We start from the raw sequence: 20,568 nt of genomic DNA, 5'->3' as shown, positions 1-20,568 counted from the left end.
TATATACACAGGTGTGTGCCTTGCACTACATCTCCTCGACTGAGGGACCTTAGAGATAATTGTCTGTGTGGGGTACAGAGAATCACGTTAAACACTATTATTACACACAGAGAGTGAGTCCACGCCAACTTGTTATGTGACTTGTTGAGCACATTTTTTACTCCTGAACTTATCTAGGGCTTGACATAACAAAGGAGTTGAAAACTAAAATTGACTCATTTCAGCTTTTCCCTTTTTAAAAAGAAAAAAATATATAATTTTGTAAACATTTCTAAAAACACAATTCCACTTTGACATTATGATTGTGGTGTGTAGAGGCCAGTGACACAAACAAATACATATTTAAAACAAAACGTAGAACAAGGTCAAGGGGTGTGAATACTGTCCGAAGGCACTGCATATGGAGCTGTCCATAAGCTCTATAACAGAGACAGTCCCGTCCCCCCTCCATTCTCGTTTCATTGTTTTACTCTGCACAGACACAACGAACACAATCACTCGCTGTCTTGATGAGAAAGTTAAAAACAAAAACTATTATTATAAGACACAACGATAAGACGGGTGAATGAAGAAGAAGAAAACAACCTTTCACGCGGAGGGAGGGACTTCCTGTTACCGAGGGAGGGACTTCCTGTTACCGAGGGAGGGACTTCCTGTTACCGAGGGAGGGACTTCCTGTTACCGAGGGAGGGACGTCAGTGGTGGATCGTTGGAGCGGTTTCTTTCCCGTTACTGAATCCCGTTCAGAGGACGGACCGAAACGTAGAAACTAAAGAGGGGGGGAGGGAATGGGTGAGTCTCAAATGACCACCTATTCCCTATGGGGGCTCTGGTCTAAAGTAGTGCCACTATATAGGAAATAGGGTTCTGGTCTAAAGTAGGGCACTATATAGGGAATAGGGCTCTGGTCTATAGTAGTACCACTATATAGGGAATAGGGCTCTGGTCTAAAGTAGTGCACTATATAGGGAATAGGGCTCTGGTCTAAAGTAGTGCACTATATAGGGAATAGGGCTCTGGTCTAAAGTAGTGCACTATATAGGGAATAGGGTTCTGGTCTAAAGTAGTGCCACTATATAGGGAATAGGGCTCTGGTCTATAGTAGTGCCACTATATAGGGAATAGGGCTCTGGTCTAAAGTAGTGCACTATATAGGGAATAGGGCTCTGGTCTAAAGTAGTGCACTATATAGGGAATAGGGTTCTGGTCTAAAGTAGTGCACTATATAGGGAATAGGGCTCTGGTCTAAAGTAGTGCACTATATAGGGAATAGGGCTCTGGTCTAAAGTAGTGCACTATATAGGGAATAGGGCTTTGGTCTAAAGTAGTGCACTATATAGGGAATAGGGCTCTGGTCTAAAGTAGTGCACTATATAGGGAATAGGGCTCTGGTCTAAAGTAGTGCACTATATAGGGAATAGGGCTCTGGTCTAAAGTAGTGCACTATATAGGGAATAGGGCTCTGGTCTATAGTAGTGCCACTATATAGGGAATAGGGTTCTGGTCTAAAGTAGGGCACTATATAGGGAATAGGGCTCTGGTCTAAAGTAGTGCACTATATAGGGCTCTGGTCTAAAGTAGTGTACTATATAGGGAATAGGGCTCTGGTCTAAAGTAGTGCACTATATAGGGAATAGGGCTCTGGTCTAAAGTAGTGCACTATATAGGGAATAGGGCTCAGGCCAAAAGTAGTGCACTATATAGGGAATAGGGCTCTGGTCTAAAGTAGTGCACTATATAGGGAATAGGGCTCTGGTCTAAAGTAGTGCACTATATAGGGAATAGGGCTCAGGCCAAAAGTAGTGCACTATATAGGGAATAGGGCTCTGGTCTAAAGTAGTGCACTATATAGGGAATAGGGCTCTGGTCTAAAGTAGTGCACTATATAGGGAATCGGGCTCTGGTCTAAAGTAGTGCCACTATATAGGGAATAGGGCTCTGGTCTAAAGTAGTGCACTATATAGGGAATAGGGCTCTGGTCTAAAGTAGTGCACTATATAGGGAATAGGGCTCTGGTCTAAAGTAGTGCACTATATAGGGAATCGGGCTCTGGTCTAAAGTAGTGCCACTATATAGGGAATAGGGCTCTGGTCTATAGTAGTACCACTATATAGGGAATAGGGCTCTGGTCTAAGGTAGTGCCACTATATAGGGAATAGGGCGCTGGTCTATAGTAGTGCACTATATAGGGAATAGGGCTCTGGTCTATAGTAGTACCACTATATAGGGAATAGGGCTCTGGTCTAAGGTAGTGCCACTATATAGGGAATAGGGCGCTGGTCTATAGTAGTGCACTATATATATTCCCAGCTAGACGTACCCTTACCAGACCAGACAGTACTCCCGAGTTCCCTTTGGAGATCTAGGCTATAATTTCATAGATCTATATTTCTTAGGTATCGGATAGAGTCTAGAATGAGAGTCAACATGGGGCCAACATCCCTGTGGAACGCTCTCGACACCTTGTAGAGTCCCATACCCCTGATGAATTGAGTCCCATAGCCCTGATGAATTGAGTCCCATAGCCCTGATGAATTGAGTCCCATACCCCTGATGAATTGAGTCCCATACCCCTGATGAATTGAGTCCCATACCCTGATGAATTGAGTCCCATAGCCCTGATGAATTGAGTCCCATACCCCTGATGAATTGAGTCCCATAGCCCCGATGAATGAGTCCCATACCCCTGATGAATTGAGTCCCATACCCCTGATGAATTGAGTCCCATACCCCTGATGAATTGAGTCCCATACCCTGATGAATTGAGTCCCATAGCCCTGATGAATTGAGTCCCATAGCCCTGATGAATTGAGTCCCATAGCCCTGATGAATTGAGTCCCATACCCCTGATGAATTGAGTCCCATACCCCTGATGAATTGAGTCCCATACCCCTGATGAATTGAGTCCCATACCCCTGATGAATTGAGTCCCATACCCCTGATGAATTGAGTCCCATACCCCTGATGAATTGAGTCCCATACCCCTGATGAATTGAGGCTGTTCTGAGGGCAGAAAGGGGGGCGTAACTGAATATTAGGAAGGTGTTCCTAATGTTTTGTACACTCAGTGTCTACGTAGTAGGATAGATTTCAGATGGAGCCGTGGTCGGGAACCCAGACACCGTAACTAGGGAAGCTTTTCATCCACAAAACATGAGAGTAAAACAGAAACAGGAAACTTCAGACCATGTCGTCATGTTGGAGAGGAAATCAAATCCAAGACTTGTCAGGAAGAAAATGATCTAGTATTCAATTAATATACTACTACCGTGTTCCACGTACATGGAATCTGCATCACTGAGCTCCAAAAGTATTGGGACAGTGACATATTTGTTGTTTTGGCTCTGATACATTGACTATGAGGTTAAAGTGCAGTCTGTCAGCATTAATTTGAGGGTATTTTCATCCCATATCACGTGAACTGTTGAGAAATTAAAGCATTTTCTTTTTGTACATAGTCCTCCCACCCATTTTAGGGGACCAAAAGTATTGGGACAAATGTTCTTATATGTATATTAAAGTAGTCATTGGGGGGGACAATGTACAAGAAGTTCTGTACTTCTCTACACGGTTCACCCGATATGGATGAAAATACCCTCAAATTAAAGCTGACGGTTTGCACTTTAACCTCATAGTCATTGTGTCATTTTTAAATCCAAAGTGCTGGAGTACAGAGTCAAAACAACAACAAATGGGTCAATGTCCCAATACTGTTGGAGCTCACTGTCGGTTATAGTGAATAAGAGCTAGATAGATACCTGTAGAGAATAACATACATACTTTGAAGACATTTGTGAAAGATTTGTCCAGGGAGGAAGAGGATGATGATTGGATATTGCAGTCCAGTATTCAAAACCTTGCTTGTCACTCCATCAGGGAGAGTTTTTATTTCTTGTAAAAGTGAGTGATTAAATGACATCTTTGCAGAGAGAAAGAGCTCGATGAAGGGAAAAGGAGAAGGACCGAGGGAGAGGGAGATATTTTCTGTTCAGAAAGCTGTGGGACAGGTTTGGAACAGACCATTCTGTTCAGAATGCTGTGGGACAGGTTTGGAACAGACCATTCTGTTCAGAATGCTGTGGGACAGGTTTGGAACAGACCATTCTGTTCAGAATGCTGTGGGACAGGTTTGGAACAGACCATTCTGTTCAGAATGCTGTGGGACAGGTTTGGAACAGACCATTCTGTTCAGAATGCTGTGGGACAGGTTTGGAACAGACCATTCTGTTCAGAAAGCTGTGGGACAGGTCTGGAGCAGGCCAGTCTCTTCAGAAAGACAGAGGTGACCTCAAGTCAGTCAAGTCACTACCTTGATGGGCCAGACAGACCAGCCCTCTCCTCGTTGTCCCTCCCCAAACTGTCCTGTCCTCTCCCTCAACCCCACCGTCATCAACCAACACCAAACCAACAGCACCCTCTGGTGTCTGAAGGTGGTAGGTCAGGTCACTTGGTAAAGGCGGCCACCACGGCCCACAACAACTCATTGGCGTTGGTCTTCGTGCTCTCCCCCTCTGGCTCCAGGTCCAGGAGCTGCCGTACTCTCTTCATGGCCAGGTCATACTGGTCATCCAGCAAGGGGGAAAAGGCATTCTCCAGGACATCAGACGAGTGGGCCAGGAAGATGAGGGCGAGCATCCGTTTGTCCATGCGGTGCGGGTCGTTGACCCATTTCTCCAACACGGCCTCCTGAACCCTCTTGATGAGGCGTTGTTTGATGTTGTTGTTGGTGAGCGGATGAGTGGTCATGTCGAAGAGGAGGAAGTTCTGTTTCTCCGTGGTCAGCACGCCCTTTTCCACCAGGTTCTTGGCCAGGCGCTCCCTCACGTTCCTCAGCTGGTAGTGCAGCTTCAGAGGGTTCCACGTCTCGCCTGCAAGGGAAGGGGGGGAGTTAAGCGTGCTACAGAGTTCAAAGCCTAAAGCATCGTGATTGAATGTGACTTATGTCAACAACTCAATAACAGTCCAATCAAATTGCAGTGGGGAAAGAAAGCATCCAAAGGGGTTTGGCTTTCATGACATTTTATTATTCTCTTCTTTTATCTCATTTGGGGTTCAGCAACATAGCTGGCATTCATTAGTACTATACCAGTTCATTAGTATTATAATACCAGTACTATACCAGTTCATTAGTATTATAATAACAGTACTATACCAGTTCATTAGTATTATAATAACAGTACTATACCAGTTCATTAGTATTATAATAACAGTACTATACCAGTTCATTAGTATTATAATAACAGTACTATACCAGTTCATTAGTACTATACCAGTTCATTAGTATTATAATAACAGTACTATACCAGTTCATTAGTACTATACCAGTTCATTAGTATTATAATAACAGTACTATACCAGTTCATTAGTACTATACCAGTTCATTAGTATTATAATAACAGTACTATACCAGTTCATTAGTACTATACCAGTTCATTAGTATTATAATAACAGTACTATACCAGTTCATTAGTACTATACCAGTTCATTAGTATTATAATAACAGTACTATACCAGTTCATTAGTACTATACCAGTTCATTAGTATTATAATAACAGTACTATACCAGTTCATTAGTACTATACCAGTTCATTAGTATTATAATAACAGTACTATACCAGTTCATTAGTACTATACCAGTTCATTAGTATTATAATAACAGTACTATACCAGTTCATTAGTATTATAATAACAGTACTATACCAGTACTATACCAGTTCATTAGTACTATACCAGTTCATTAGTATTATAATAACAGTACTATACCAGTTCATTAGTATTATAATAACAGTACTATACCAGTACTATACCAGTTCATTAGTACTATACCAGTTCATTAGTATTATAATAACAGTACTATACCAGTTCATTAGTATTATAATAACAGTACTATACCAGTTCATTAGTACTATACCAGTTCATTAGTATTATAATAACAGTACTATACCAGTTCATTAGTATTATAATAACAGTACTATACCAGTACTATACCAGTTCATTAGTACTATACCAGTTCATTAGTACTATACCAGTTCATTAGTATTATAATAACAGTACTATACCAGTTCATTAGTATTATAATAACAGTACTATACCAGTACTATACCAGTTCATTAGTACTATACCAGTTCATTAGTATTATAATAACAGTACTATACCAGTTCATTAGTATTATAATAACAGTACTATACCAGTTCATTAGTACTATACCAGTTCATTAGTATTATAATAACAGTACTATACCAGTTCATTAGTATTATAATAACAGTACTATACCAGTACTATACCAGTTCATTAGTATTATAATAACAGTACTATACCAGTACTATACCAGTTCATTAGTACTATACCAGTTCATTAGTATTATAATAACAGTACTATACCAGTTCATTAGTATTATAATAACAGTACTATACCAGTTCATTAGTACTATACCAGTTCATTAGTATTATAATAACAGTACTATACCAGTTCATTAGTATTATAATAACAGTACTATACCAGTACTATACCAGTTCATTAGTATTATAATAACAGTACTATACCAGTACTATACCAGTTCATTAGTACTATACCAGTTCATTAGTATTATAATAACAGTACTATACCAGTACTATACCAGTTCATTAGTACTATACCAGTTCATTAGTATTATAATACCAGTACTATACCAGTTCATTAGTACTATACCAGTTCATTAGTACTATACCAGTTCATTAGTATTATAATAACAGTACTATACCAGTTCATTAGTACTATACCAGTTCATTAGTATTATACCGGTTCATTAGTATTATAATACCGGATCATTAGTACTATACCAGTTCATTAGTATTATACCTACCAGTTCATTAGTATTATACCTACCAGCTCAGTTTTATAATAACAGTTCATTAGTACTATACCAGATCATTAGTATTATAATACCGGTTCATTAGTATCATATAGCAGTTCATTAGTATTATACCGTTTCATTAGTATCATAAAGCAGAATCATTAGTATTATAATACCGGTTCATTAATATTATAATACCAGTTCATTAGTAGTATTATACCAGTTAATTAGTATTATAATACCGGTTCATTAATATTATAATACTAGTTCATTAGTAGTATAATACCGGTTCATTAGTACTATAATACCGGTTCATTAGTACTATAATACCGGTCCATTAGTATTATACTACCGGTTCATTAGAATTATAATACCGGTTCATTAGTACTATACCAGTTCATTAGTATTCTAATACCGGTTCATTAGTATTCTAAATACCGGTTCATTAGTATTATACCAGTTCATTAGTATTATACCAGTTCATTAGTATTATTATAATACCGGTTCATTAATATTATAATACCGGTTCATTAGTATTATATACAGGTTCATTAGTATAATACCAGTTCATTAGCATTATAATACCAGTTCATTAGTAGTATTATACCAGTTCATTAGTAGTATTATACCAGATCATTAGTATTTTATACCGGTTCATTAGTAGTATTATATACCGGTTCATTAGTATTATAATACCGGTTCATTAATATTATAATACCAGTTCATTAGTAGTATAATACCGGTTCATTAGTACTATAATACCGGTTCATTAGTACTATAATACCGGTCCATTAGTATTATACTACCGGTTCATTAGAATTATAATACCGGTTCATTAGTACTATACCAGTTCATTAGTATTCTAATACCGGTTCATTAGTATTCTAAATACCGGTTCATTAGTATTATACAAGTTCATTAGTATTATTATAATACCGGTTCATTAATATTATAATACCGGTTCATTAGTATTATATACAGGTTCATTAGTATAATACCAGTTCATTAGCATTATAATACCAGTTCATTAGTAGTATTATACCAGTTCATTAGTAGTATTATACCAGATCATTAGTATTTTATACCGGTTCATTAGTAGTATTATATACCGGTTCATTAGTATTATAATACCGGTTCATTAGTAGTATTATATACCGGTTCATTAGTATTATAATAACTGTTCATTAGTACTATACCAGTTCATTAGTACTATACCGGTTCATTAGTATTATAATACCGGTTCATTAGTACTATACCAGTTCATTAGTATTATACCTACCAGTTCATTAGTATTATACCTACCAGCTCAGTTTTATAATAACAGTTCATTAGTACTATACCAGATCATTAGTATTATAATACCGGTTCATTAGTATTATAATACCGGTTCATTAGTACTATACCAGTTCATTAGTAGTATTATACCAGTTCATTAGTAGTATTATAATACCGGTTCATTAGTATTATAATACCGGTTCATTAGTATTATAATACCAGTTCATTAGTATAATAATACCGGTTCATTAGTACTATACCAGTTCATTAGTAGTATTATACCAGATCATTAGTATTATAATACCGGTTCATTAGTAGTATTATATACCGGTTCATTAGTATTATAATACCAGTTCATTAGTATTATACCAGTTCATTAGCATTATAATACCAGTTCATTAGTAGTATTATACCAGTTCATTAGTAGTATTATACCGGTTCATTAGTAGTATTATACCGGTTCATTAGTAGTATTATATACCGGTTCATTAGTATAATACCAGTTCATTAGCATTATAATACCAGTTCATTAGCATTATATACAGGTTCATTAGTATAATCCCAGTCATTAGCATTATATACAGGTTCATTAGTATAATACCAGTTCATTAGCATTATATACAGGTTCATTAGTATTATAATACCGGTTCATTAGTATTATAATACCTGTTCATTAGTAGTATTATACCAGTTCATTAGTAGTATTATATACCGGTTCATTAGTAGTATTATATACCGGTTCATTAGTATAATACCAGTTCATTAGCATTATAATACCAGTTCATTAGCATTATATACAGGTTCATTAGTATTATATACCGGTTCATTAGTATTATATACAGGTTCATTAGTATAATACCAATTCATTAGCATTATATACAGGTTCATTAGTAGTATTATATACCGGTTCATTAGCATTATATACCGGTTCATTAGTATTATAATACCTGTTCATTAGTAGTATTATATACAGGTTCATTAGTATAATACCAGTTCATTAGCATTATAATACCAGTTCATTAGTAGTATTATACCAGTTCATTAGTAGTATTATACCAGATCATTAGTATTTTATACCGGTTCATTAGTAGTATTATATACCGGTTCATTAGTATTATAATACCGGTTCATTAGTAGTATTATATACCGGTTCATTAGTATTATAATACCGGTTCATTAGTATTATATACCGGTTCATTAGTATTATAATACCTGTTCATTAGCATTATATACAGGTTCATTAGTATAATACCAATTCATTAGCATTATATACAGGTTCATTAGTAGTATTATATACCGGATCATTAGTATTATATACAGGTTCATTAGTATAATACCAATTCATTAGCATTATATACAGGTTCATTAGTAGTATTATATACCGGTTCATTAGCATTATATACAGGTTCATTAGTATAATACCAGTTCATTAGCATTATATACAGGTTCATTAGTAGTATTATATACCGGTTCATTAGTAGTATTATATACCGGTTCATTAGTATTATAATACCGGTTCATTAGTATTATATACCGGTTCATTAGTATTATAATACCTGTTCATTAGTACTATACCAGTTCATTAGTACTATACCGGTTCATTAGTATTATAATACCGGTTCATTAGTACTATACCAGTTCATTAGTATTATACCTACCAGTTCATTAGTATTATACCTACCAGCTCAGTTTTATAATAACAGTTCATTAGTACTATACCAGATCATTAGTATTATAATACCGGTTCATTAGTATTATAATACCGGTTCATTAGTACTATACCAGTTCATTAGTAGTATTATACCAGTTCATTAGTAGTATTATAATACCGGTTCATTAGTATTATAATACCGGTTCATTAGTATTATAATACCGGTTCATTAATATTATAATACCGGTTCATTAGTATTATAATACCGGTTCATTAGTATTATAATACCGGTTCATTAATATTATAATACCGGTTCATTAGTATTATAATACCGGTTCATTAGTACTATACCAGTTCATTAGTATTATAATACCGGTTCATTAGTATAATACCAGTTCATTAGTAGTATTATACCAGATCATTAGTATTATAATACCGGTTCATTAGTAGTATTATATACCGGTTCATTAGTATTATAATACCAGTTCATTAGTATTATACCAGTTCATTAGCATTATAATACCAGTTCATTAGTAGTATTATACCAGTTCATTAGTAGTATTATACCAGTTCATTAGTAGTATTATACCAGTTCATTAGTAGTATTATACCGGTTCATTAGTAGTATTATACCGGTTCATTAGTAGTATTATATACCGGTTCATTAGTAGTATTATATACCGGTTCATTAGTAGTATTATATACCGGTTCATTAGTATAATACCAGTTCATTAGCATTATAATACCAGTTCATTAGCATTATATACAGGTTCATTAGTATAATACCAGTTCATTAGCATTATATACAGGTTCATTAGTATAATACCAGTTCATTAGCATTATATACAGGTTCATTAGTATTATAATACCTGTTCATTAGTAGTATTATACCAGTTCATTCGTAGTATTATATACCGGTTCATTAGTAGTATTATATCTGTATATCTGTCTCAGCCTCCAGTATTTATGCTGCAGTAGTTTATGTGTCGGGGGGCTGGGGTCAGTTTGTTATATCTGGAGTACTTCTCCTGTCCTATTCGGTGTCCTGTGTGAATCTAAGTGTGCGTTCTCTAATTCTCTCCTTCTCTCTTTCTTTCTCTCTCTCGGAGGACCTGAGCCCTAGGACCATGCCCCAGGACTACCTGACATGATGACTCCTTGCTGTCCCCAGTCCACCTGGCCATGCTGCTGTTCCAGTTTCAACTGACCTGAGCCCTAGGACCATGCCCCAGGACTACCTGACATGATGACTCCTTGCTGTCCCCAGTCTACCTGGCCATGCTGCTGCTCCAGTTTCAACTTCCACCTGACTGTGCTGCTGCTCTAGTTTCAACTGTTCTGCCTTATTATTATTCGACCATGCTGGTCATTTATGAACATTGAACATCTTGGCCATGTTCTGTTATAATCTCCACCCGGCACAGCCAGAAGAGGACTGGCCACCCCACATAGCCTGGTTCCTCTCTAGGTTTCTTCCTAGGTATTGGCCTTTCTAGGGAGTTTTTCCTAGCCACCGTGCTTCTACACCTGCATTGCTTGCTGTTTGGGGTTTTAGGCTGGGTTTCTGTACAGCACTTTGAGATATCAGCTGATGTACGAAGGGCTATATAAATAAATTTGATTTGATTATATACCGGTTCATTAGTAGTATTATATACCGGTTCATTAGTATAATACCAATTCATTAGCATTATATACAGGTTCATTAGTAGTATTATATACCGGTTCATTAGCATTATATACAGGTTCATTAGTATAATACCAGTTCATTAGCATTATATACAGGTTCATTAGTAGTATTATATACCGGTTCATTAGTATTATAATACCGGTTCATTAGTATTATAATACCTGTTCATTAGTAGTATTATATACCGGTTCATTAGTATTATATACCGGTTCATTAGTATTATATACCGGTTCATTAGTATAATACCAGTTCATTAGTATAATACCAGTTCATTAGTATTATAATACCAGTTCATTAGCATTATATACAGGTTCATTAGTATAATACCAGTTCATTAGTATTAATGTTTCAATCAATTTGGTGAAAAAATGCTAATTCCTGTGAGATAATACACATTAGGAGGACTGGATGATGGTTGACATGGACCATGGGCCAAACCTTCTCATGCGATGCCATGCCAATTGGCCACACGGGGGCACTAACAAAGGATTGAAAATCCAAACCTTGAAAGCTCACGCCCCTCATGCCATGTGACCTAGAGTCATGACATTCTGTACATTAGGTTCCTCTCCTCACAAGGAACACATTTACCTCAGGGACACATGAGTATTATAATACCTGTTCATTAGTAGTATCATATACCGATGGATGTTCAACCATTTTGAATTTGTGAAGAACGCAAAACGCTCCTCTTCTGGCAACAAATGACCAATCTGCACAAAACTTGATATCCCGCCTCAACACACTATTTTCAAAGGCTAGCATCTCAAACATGGCCGCTCCTGACCAATAAACATTTGCGTGGTCTGGCACATGAATTGGACATGGATTTTTGTATTGTAACAAACCTTGGTACACAAGTTCCACTTAAGACATATTAAGATGGCCCATTCTGTGGCACTATAACGGGAACATATTCCATCTCTCTCGATCAGTTTGACTCAAGAGTGATGAAATTTGGCACACATGCTCAGGGATATGAGTCTAACTAACCTGTAAAGTTCGGTTCAGTTTGGCTGCATGGTGGCGCTGTCAGAAAGGAAAAACCATTAATGCAAGCTCCCTGTCTTTATAGTGGCCATATTGTTTCAGATAGAGTCTTGGAAAACATGGCATTTTACGAAGTCCATCCATAAATGCTATACCAAATTTGATGCCGATCAGTCCAGCAGTTCTCGAGAAGATGTTTAAAAAGTAGTCAACATGATTTTTAAAAAATTGTCCCAAAAACATCAAAAGCATATTGCATCATCAGTATGATTTTAAGTTCTGATATTTGGCATGCTAGAGCGATATGTCCAATTTGTACTGATGGTTGAACCCCCGTCATGGCTGCTTATTTGATTTATTGTTGTTTAAGTGTCTTGCGATGTTAAAAATATAAATTCAGGTTTAATTTGATTTAGGCGAGAGGATAACAGCTGTGTGTGAAATAAACGAGTGAAAACAGATTGTAAAATTGAGAACAGGTTATGGTTAAGACAGTAGCTAGGATACAGCTGTCTGCCACACAATCAGGGCTTGGAATGTTTACTGTGACTATGAGCTATCAGCTTGTTTTCAGAGGAATTCTAAACAGAACGACAGCCAAAACAACAGAACGACAGCCAAAACAACAGAACGACAGAACAACAGCCAAAACAACAGAACGACAGCCAAAACAACAGAACGACAGCCAAAACAACAGCCAAAACAACAGAACGACAGCCAAAACAACAGAACGACAGCCAAAACAACAGCCAAAACAGAACAGCAGCCAAAACGACAGAACGGCAGCCAAAACAACAGAACGGCAGCCAAAACAACAGCCAAAACAACAGAACGACAGCCAAAACAACAGAACGACAGCCAAAACAACAGCCAAAACAACAGAACGACAGCCAAAACAACAGCCAAAACAACAGAACGACAGCCAAAACAACAGAACGGCAGCCAAAACAACAGCCAAAACAACAGAACGACAGCCAAAACAACAGCCAAAACAACAGAACGACAGCCAAAACAACAGAACGACAGCCAAAACAACAGCCAAAACAACAGAACGGCAGCCAAAACAACAGAACGGCAGCCAAAACAACAGCCAAAACAACAGAACGGCAGCCAAAACAACAGAACAACAGCCAAAACAACAGAACAACAGCCAGAACAACATAACGGCAGCCAAAACAACCAAAACAACAGAACAACAGCCAAAACAACAGAACGACAGCCAAAACAACAGCCAAAACAACAGAACGACAGCCAAAACAGCCAAAACAACAGAACGACAGCCAAAACAACAGAACGACAGCCAAAACAACAGAACGGCAGCCAAAACAACAGAACGGCAGCCAAAACAACAGAACGACAGCCAAAACAACAGAACGACAGCCAAAACAACAGCCAAAACAACAGCCAAAACAGCCAAAACAACAGCCAAAACAACAGCCAAAACAACAGCCAAAACAACAGCCAAAACAACAGAACGACAGCCAAAACAACAGAACGACAGCCAAAACAACAGAACGACAGCCAAAACAACAGCCAAAACAACAGAACGACAGCCAAAACAACAGAACGACAGCCAAAACAACAGCCAAAACAACAGAACGACAGCCAAAACAACAGCCAAAACAACAGAACGACAGCCAAAACAACAGCCAAAACAACAGAACGGCAGCCAAAACAACAGCCAAAACAACAGCCAAAACAACAGAACGACAGCCAAAACAACAGCCAAAACAACAGAACGACAGCCAAAACAACAGCCAAAACAGAACAGCAGCCAAAACAACAGAACGACAGCCAAAACAACAGAACGACAGCCAAAACAACAGCCAAAACAACAGAACGACAGCCAAAACAACAGAACGACAGCCAAAACAACAGCCAAAACAACAGAACGACAGCCAAAACAACAGCCAAAACAACAGAACGACAGCCAAAACAGAACGACAGCCAAAACAACAGCCAAAACAACAGAACGACAGCCAAAACAACAGAACGACAGCCAAAACAACATACTTGCAAGTTGTGAAATGAAACAATAGAAAAGCAATAGTTTCAGACATTAGTTTACGTCTAACTTCAGACATAACACAGACCTGCCAGAGAGACTATAACAACTGAATATAGCGTACTAGCACAGATGGTAAATAGGTCTGTACCAAAACAGAGTTGTAGTATTCGAGTTCAAGACTCTGGCTTGAAACACTAGGGACTGAACTAAGACAGGGTTTAGTGACTACATCACTGCATTAACAGGTAAAACACCATGACATTTCAGATGTAAAATCCCTGGTTGTCGGTTACCAGTTGGAATAATAATCTGTGTGGTAACTCACTAAACTGTGTTACGGATGCTGTCTGTGTGGTAACTCACTAAGCTGTGTTACTGATGCTCTCTGTGTGGTAACTCACTAAGCTGTGTTACTGATGCTCTCTGTGGTAACTCACTAAGCTGTGTTACTGATGCTCTCTGTGGTAACTCACTAAGCTGTGTTACTGATGCTCTCTGTGGTAACTCACTAAGCTGTGTTACTGATGCTCTCTGTGGTAACTCACTAAGCTGTGTTACTGATGCTCTCTGTGGTAACTCACTAAGCTGTGTTACTGATGCTCTCTGTGGTAACTCACTAAGCTGTGTTACTGATGCTCTCTGTGGTAACTCACTAAGCTGTGTTACTGATGCTCTCTGTGGTAACTCACTAAGCTGTGTTACTGATGCTCTCTGTGGTAACTCACTAAGCTGTGTTACTGATGCTCTCTGTAGTAACTCACTAAGCTGCGTTACTTGGTCAGCCACTGTTAAAATAGCACCTGGGCCATCACAGGTTAGAGAGTCTTTGCTAATTCCCCTTCTGTTTGATTAGCATTACTGGTTTCTTGCTGGGGAACGTAACATACGAAATATGTATAAAATATTGACAGCCAGTAGACACCATGTTGACATTGGAGAAAATGACAATTTAACTTGATCATGTTGTGAAATGGAAGTTCTGTTGGTTGTGAGCAAACTTGTCCAACAAAAATATAGGATATTTGTTGTCTTAAGGGGGAAGGTGTTACAGGCTTTGTTTTTGTTTTTATAATAAAACTGTAATAACTAAACACATATATCCAATACAATCACTGTCAGAATCAAAACAACCATACTGCCACCTGGTGGCTGAGACCACTCTGTTAGTAGTGAACCTCTGTCTGGTGGCTGAGACCACTCTGTTAGTAGTGAACCTCTGTCTGGTGGCTGAGACCACTCTGTTAGTAGTGAACCTCTGTCTGGTGGCTGAGACCACTCTGTTAGTAGTGAACTTCTGTTTGGTGGCTGAGACCACTCTGTTAGTAGTGAACCTCTGTCTGGTGGCTGAGACCACTCTGTTAGTAGTGAATCTCTGTCTGGTGGCTGAGACCACTCTGTTAGTAGTGAACCTCTGTCTGGTGGCTGAGACCACTCTGTAAGTAGTGAACCTGTTTGGTGGCTGGGACCACTCTGTTAGTAGTGAACCTCTGTCTGGTGGCTGAGACCACTCTGTTAGTAGTGAACCTGTCTAGTGGCTGAGACCACTCTGTTAGTAGTGAACCTCTGTCTGGTGGCTGAGACCACTCTGTTAGTAGTGAACCTGTTTGGTGGCTGAGACCACTCTGTTAGTAGTGAACCTCTGTCTGGTGGCTGAGACCACTCTGTAAGTAGTGAACCTGTTTGGTGGCTGAGACCACTCTGTTAGTAGTGAACCTCTGTCTAGTGGCTGAGACCACTCTGTTAGTAGTGAATCTCTGTCTGGTGGCTGAGACCACTCTGTTAGTAGTGAACCTCTGTCTGGTGGCTGAGACCACTCTGTTAGTAGTGAACCTGTTTGGTGGCTGAGACCACTCTGTTAGTAGTGAACCTCTGTCTGGTGGCTGAGACCACTCTGTAAGTAGTGAACCTGTTTGGTGGCTGAGACCACTCTGTTAGTAGTGAACCTCTGTCTAGTGGCTGAGACCACTCTGTTAGTAGTGAATCTCTGTCTGGTGGCTGAGACCACTCTGTTAGTAGTGAACCTCTGTCTGGTGGCTGAGACCACTCTGTTAGTAGTGAACCTCTGTCTGGTGACTGAGACCACTCTGTTAGTAGAAAACCTCTATGTTAAAGTGTGGTTCTAACACACTCACCGCTGAGCAGCTCAATCCAGCTCTGCACCGTCTCTGGGGGCTGGGTCTCCTTCACATGTTTCAGAGCCTCGTCCAATAGCACGTCTCCCGTCTGAGCATCTGACTTACAGATCACCTAGGAGACACAATAGAACGAGACAGAATGAAAACACAACCTGTACCGCCATTCAATGACTTACAGAACACCTAGACACACAATACAAAAACCACAACAGCTTTAGTCGACTGTATGTAGAACACAGTCAGAACAAAACAATACTGCCACTCAATGACCTATAGATCCCCTGGAGATGAGACAACCACACAGAACACAACTTCTAGAATAAATACAAGTCAGAATCAGCAGAAGAATACTTGTCTTTTTATTGTATTTTTATTGGTCAAGGGAAGCCAGTGAGCATCTGGCCTCCCTTGACAACAAAAAAAAACGTATTCCTAATCATCTTTCAGCTAAACCGAGCAAGCTCAAATGATTGGTCCAGGTGTGGAAGGGGGAAAAATAGACGTGTCAATGGTAGCTAGCTTGAATTTGGCTTCTCTCCTATCAAATTGTTTTGAGAGCATACATCACTGGATTTGGCTTCTCTCCTATCAAATTGTTTTGAGAGCATACATCACTGGATTTGGCTTCTCTCCTATCAAAATTGTTTTGAGAGCACACATCACTAACAGAAACATGAGAGAGAATGGCATTGGCGTCACGCTACAAACAGAAAGCAGAACCATGGACAGCCACATCATATTTAGCTTATGTCGATAGGACAAAATTGTTTTTGGTATCTTTTAGTTGTCACGTTGATGTGGACATGGTGCTGGAATAGTGGAAGCAGCTCCTGTTCTCTTTGCGACTTGCGGTCTCTCTCTCTCTCTGGTTCTAAATCAATAGTTCAGGTGGTCCGAAACGGCTCTTTATTTCGGGAACTGAGCAGGTCAGGAGACAGAAACCACTGCAGAGTCTGCAGAGCGCCTGGTGAACTACACGTTTATCCTAAGAGGAAAGTCAGGAATTTTTACTCTTCGTAACAAAGAGAAAAATGGCGCCAAGCGCACAAAAGGACATTTAAACACGCTTTCTTGGGCTCCCGAGTGGCGCAGTGGTCTAAGACACTGCATCTCAGTGCAAGAGGCGTCACTACAGTCCCTGGTTCGAATTCCAGGTTGTATCACATCCGGCCGAGTCCCATAGGGCGGCTTACAATTGGCCCAGTGTCGTCCGGATTTGGCGTCATTGGAAATAAGAATTTGTTCTTAACTGACTTGCCTAGTAAAATAAAAAGGTGCAAATATATATATATATATATTTTAAAATCTTCACTATTAAAACTGTTGATATTACTTGAATATCTTTCTTCTGATAATCCTGTCATTAAAAGAGGGTTTAATGGTGGTTTTACTGTAGCATACAGAGTGTGTAAAGGAGCCATGGTCATGTCTGTACCTTACAGGCTTCGTTCTTCATCATGGGGAATGTGTAACCGTCTCCCGGGCAAAACAACAAAAAACACACTGTGAACACTTATAAAAGTCTCAGGTTTTGCCGAATCCTTACAATCAACGCGGAGGTACTAAATGGTACTATTCGTCCATTAGAGCCCACCTTCTGTGAGTCTCCCTATAAACTAAAGACCTTTACTAACCAGAAACAAGAATCAAGTAGGGACCTGTCTGGTGGCTGAGACCACTCTGGTAGTAGTGAACCTCTGTCTGGTGGCTGAGACCACTCTGTTAGTAGTGAACCTCTGTTTGGTGGAACAGTGGGTTAACTGGCCTAGGAACAGTGGGTTAACTGGCCTAGGAACAGTGGGTTAACTGGTCTAGGAACAGTGGGTTAACTGGCCTAGGAACAGTGGTCTAGGAACAGTGGGTTAACTGGTCTAGGAACAGTGGGTTAACTGGTCTAGGAACAGTGGGTTAACTAGCCTAGGAACAGTGGGTTAACTGGCCTAGGAACAGTGGGTTAACTGGCCTAGGAACAGTGGGTTAACTGGCCTAGGAACAGTGGGTTAACTGGTCTAGGAACAGTGGGTTAACTGGTCTAGGAACAGTGGGTTAACTGGTCTAGGAACAGTGGGTTAACTGGTCTAGGAACAGTGGTTTAACTGGTCTAGGAACAGTGGGTTAACTGGCCTAGGAACAGTGGGTTAACTGGCCTAGGAACAGTGGGTTAACTGGCCTAGGAACAGTGGGTTAACTGGTCTAGGAACAGTGGGTTAACTGGTCTAGGAACAGTGGTTTAACTGGCCTAGGAACAGTGGTTTAACTGGCCTAGGAACAGTGGTTTAACTGGTCTAGGAACAGTGGGTTAACTGGTCTAGGAACAGTGGGTTAACTGGTCTAGGAACAGTGGGTTAACTGGTCTAGGAACAGTGGGTTAACTGGTCTAGGAACAGTGGGTTAACTGGTCTAGGAACAGTGGGTTAACTGGCCTAGGAACAGTGGGTTAACTGGTCTAGGAACAGTGGGTTAACTGGCCTAGGAACAGTGGGTTAACTGCCTGTTCAGGGGCGCAGAACGACAGATTCTGTACCCTTGTCAGCTCGGGGGGTTTGAACTTGCAACCTTCCGGTTACTAGTCCAACGCTCTAACCACTAGACTACCTGCCGCCACTTAAGAGAGGTCAGTTGTTCAGGATCCCTTACCTTCCTGGCGAGCAGGCTTTTCCTCCTCACGCCACAGGTCTCCAGCTGTAGTCGTCCTCTGATGGCCAGCTCGATGAGCATGCAGCCACGCAGCCCCGACGAGATGCAGTCGTTCCAGAACGACGTGTAGCCCTGAGAGAGAAGGAAAGGGGGTGAGTGTGTGTGTGTAAGCAAGCTGCAACACGGGCCTGACGAGATGGTTGTTCAAGAACAACATGTAGTCCTGAACACAGAGAGAAGACACTGTGTGTGTGTGTGTGTGTGTGTGAGCATGCAGATCACCAGAGCCATCCTGTAGCCTTCACTCTCTCTAGGATCACAGTGTTCAGCCTGCTGCTTAGGAGACTAATGCCCGTGTGACTGCTGACTGAGACCCCAGATCCAGCATTTATTCTATGAGTGTAGGGCTGTGGCGATAATTACATTTTGTCAGTCGGCTATTGTCTGACTGCCGGTCTCAAGGTAATTGACCGTTAAATTAACAACGTTTATCTCCAGGCCTCCACACATAGAAACCTCTGGAAAATCTACATTTTAACAAGTCTAATAAATCTATTTAAATATAAACCATAACAATAAACCCATTATTTATTTTAGGTAGGTGTTAAGAAACAGGATATGATGAAAATGTATTTCAGGATTTCAGAATATAAAATTGATCCTACATACTGAATGTTATCTAGCTATGCTTATAAGTCCTATTCAAATAGAAATTCACTAATTCTAGGTTAACTCTGTAAACCTCCATGCACAATCAGTGAACCAACAGCATCACCAGGGCCTATACGTTCTCTCCCAGACCCGTGGATAGAACGTGGAGCGCAACACAAGGTAATCAAGTCCATCCAGTAATGCATAATAATAACAGTCTACACTCAAAAAGGCAATTAGTAGAATTGGTTTAATTTTGGAATATAGGCTAGACCAATGAAAAGACATCTTAAAATCAGTTTTTTTTTTCCCCGGCCGTGCTTAATATGCAATAGGCTATGCATTGTATAACCAACGGGATAATAATGATTTAAAATATATTTTTTCTTCTCTCATATGCATGAGCTCTAATATGCGTATTGATGGTTTGAATTATGCATCACCGTTAAAATAAAGTGTTGTCTATTTCATTGTTAGTCTTTAAAGCATCAGACAAGCTTAATGCATATATTGTTGATTTTATTAAAAACAAGTTTAACTTTCGATTGACTACCATTTTTTTTTTTGTCAGGGACAGCCCTAGTGTCTTGACTTTGATCAGGTAGGTGTGCCTTGTCTGTTAAATGAACATAATATTGATTTCATTTGGATGGCGCAGCCATGGCTGTACAGACTTGGAAAACATAAATAAATAAAACT

At 39.4% G+C, this 20,568-nt stretch overlaps 1 protein-coding gene across 2 annotated transcripts in view; it reads right to left on the bottom strand.

Annotated features, from left to right (window-relative positions):
- Window positions 1–2,959: 2,959 nt before the first annotated feature.
- The window catches only part of LOC109874989 (Golgi phosphoprotein 3-like), a 33,726-nt gene continuing 16,117 nt past the window's right edge, over window positions 2,960–20,568 (bottom strand). For both annotated transcript variants that reach the window (XM_031816593.1, XM_031816595.1), the window contains exons 2-4: window positions 19,219–19,350; window positions 16,579–16,693; window positions 2,960–4,868 (exon numbers count right to left, since the gene is read on the bottom strand). In XM_031816593.1, coding sequence (XP_031672453.1) covers window positions 4,444–4,868; window positions 16,579–16,693; window positions 19,219–19,350 — 672 coding nt within the window. In that variant the 3' untranslated portion in view covers window positions 2,960–4,443. The remainder of the gene's footprint in view (window positions 4,869–16,578; window positions 16,694–19,218; window positions 19,351–20,568) is intronic.

Source organism: Oncorhynchus kisutch, linkage group LG3 (assembly GCF_002021735.2).
Source record: "Oncorhynchus kisutch isolate 150728-3 linkage group LG3, Okis_V2, whole genome shotgun sequence".
Lineage (NCBI taxonomy): Eukaryota > Metazoa > Chordata > Actinopteri > Salmoniformes > Salmonidae > Oncorhynchus > Oncorhynchus kisutch.
The sequence above is the reverse complement of the archived record's forward strand: the minus strand, read 5'-3'. Positions and strand labels throughout refer to the sequence as shown.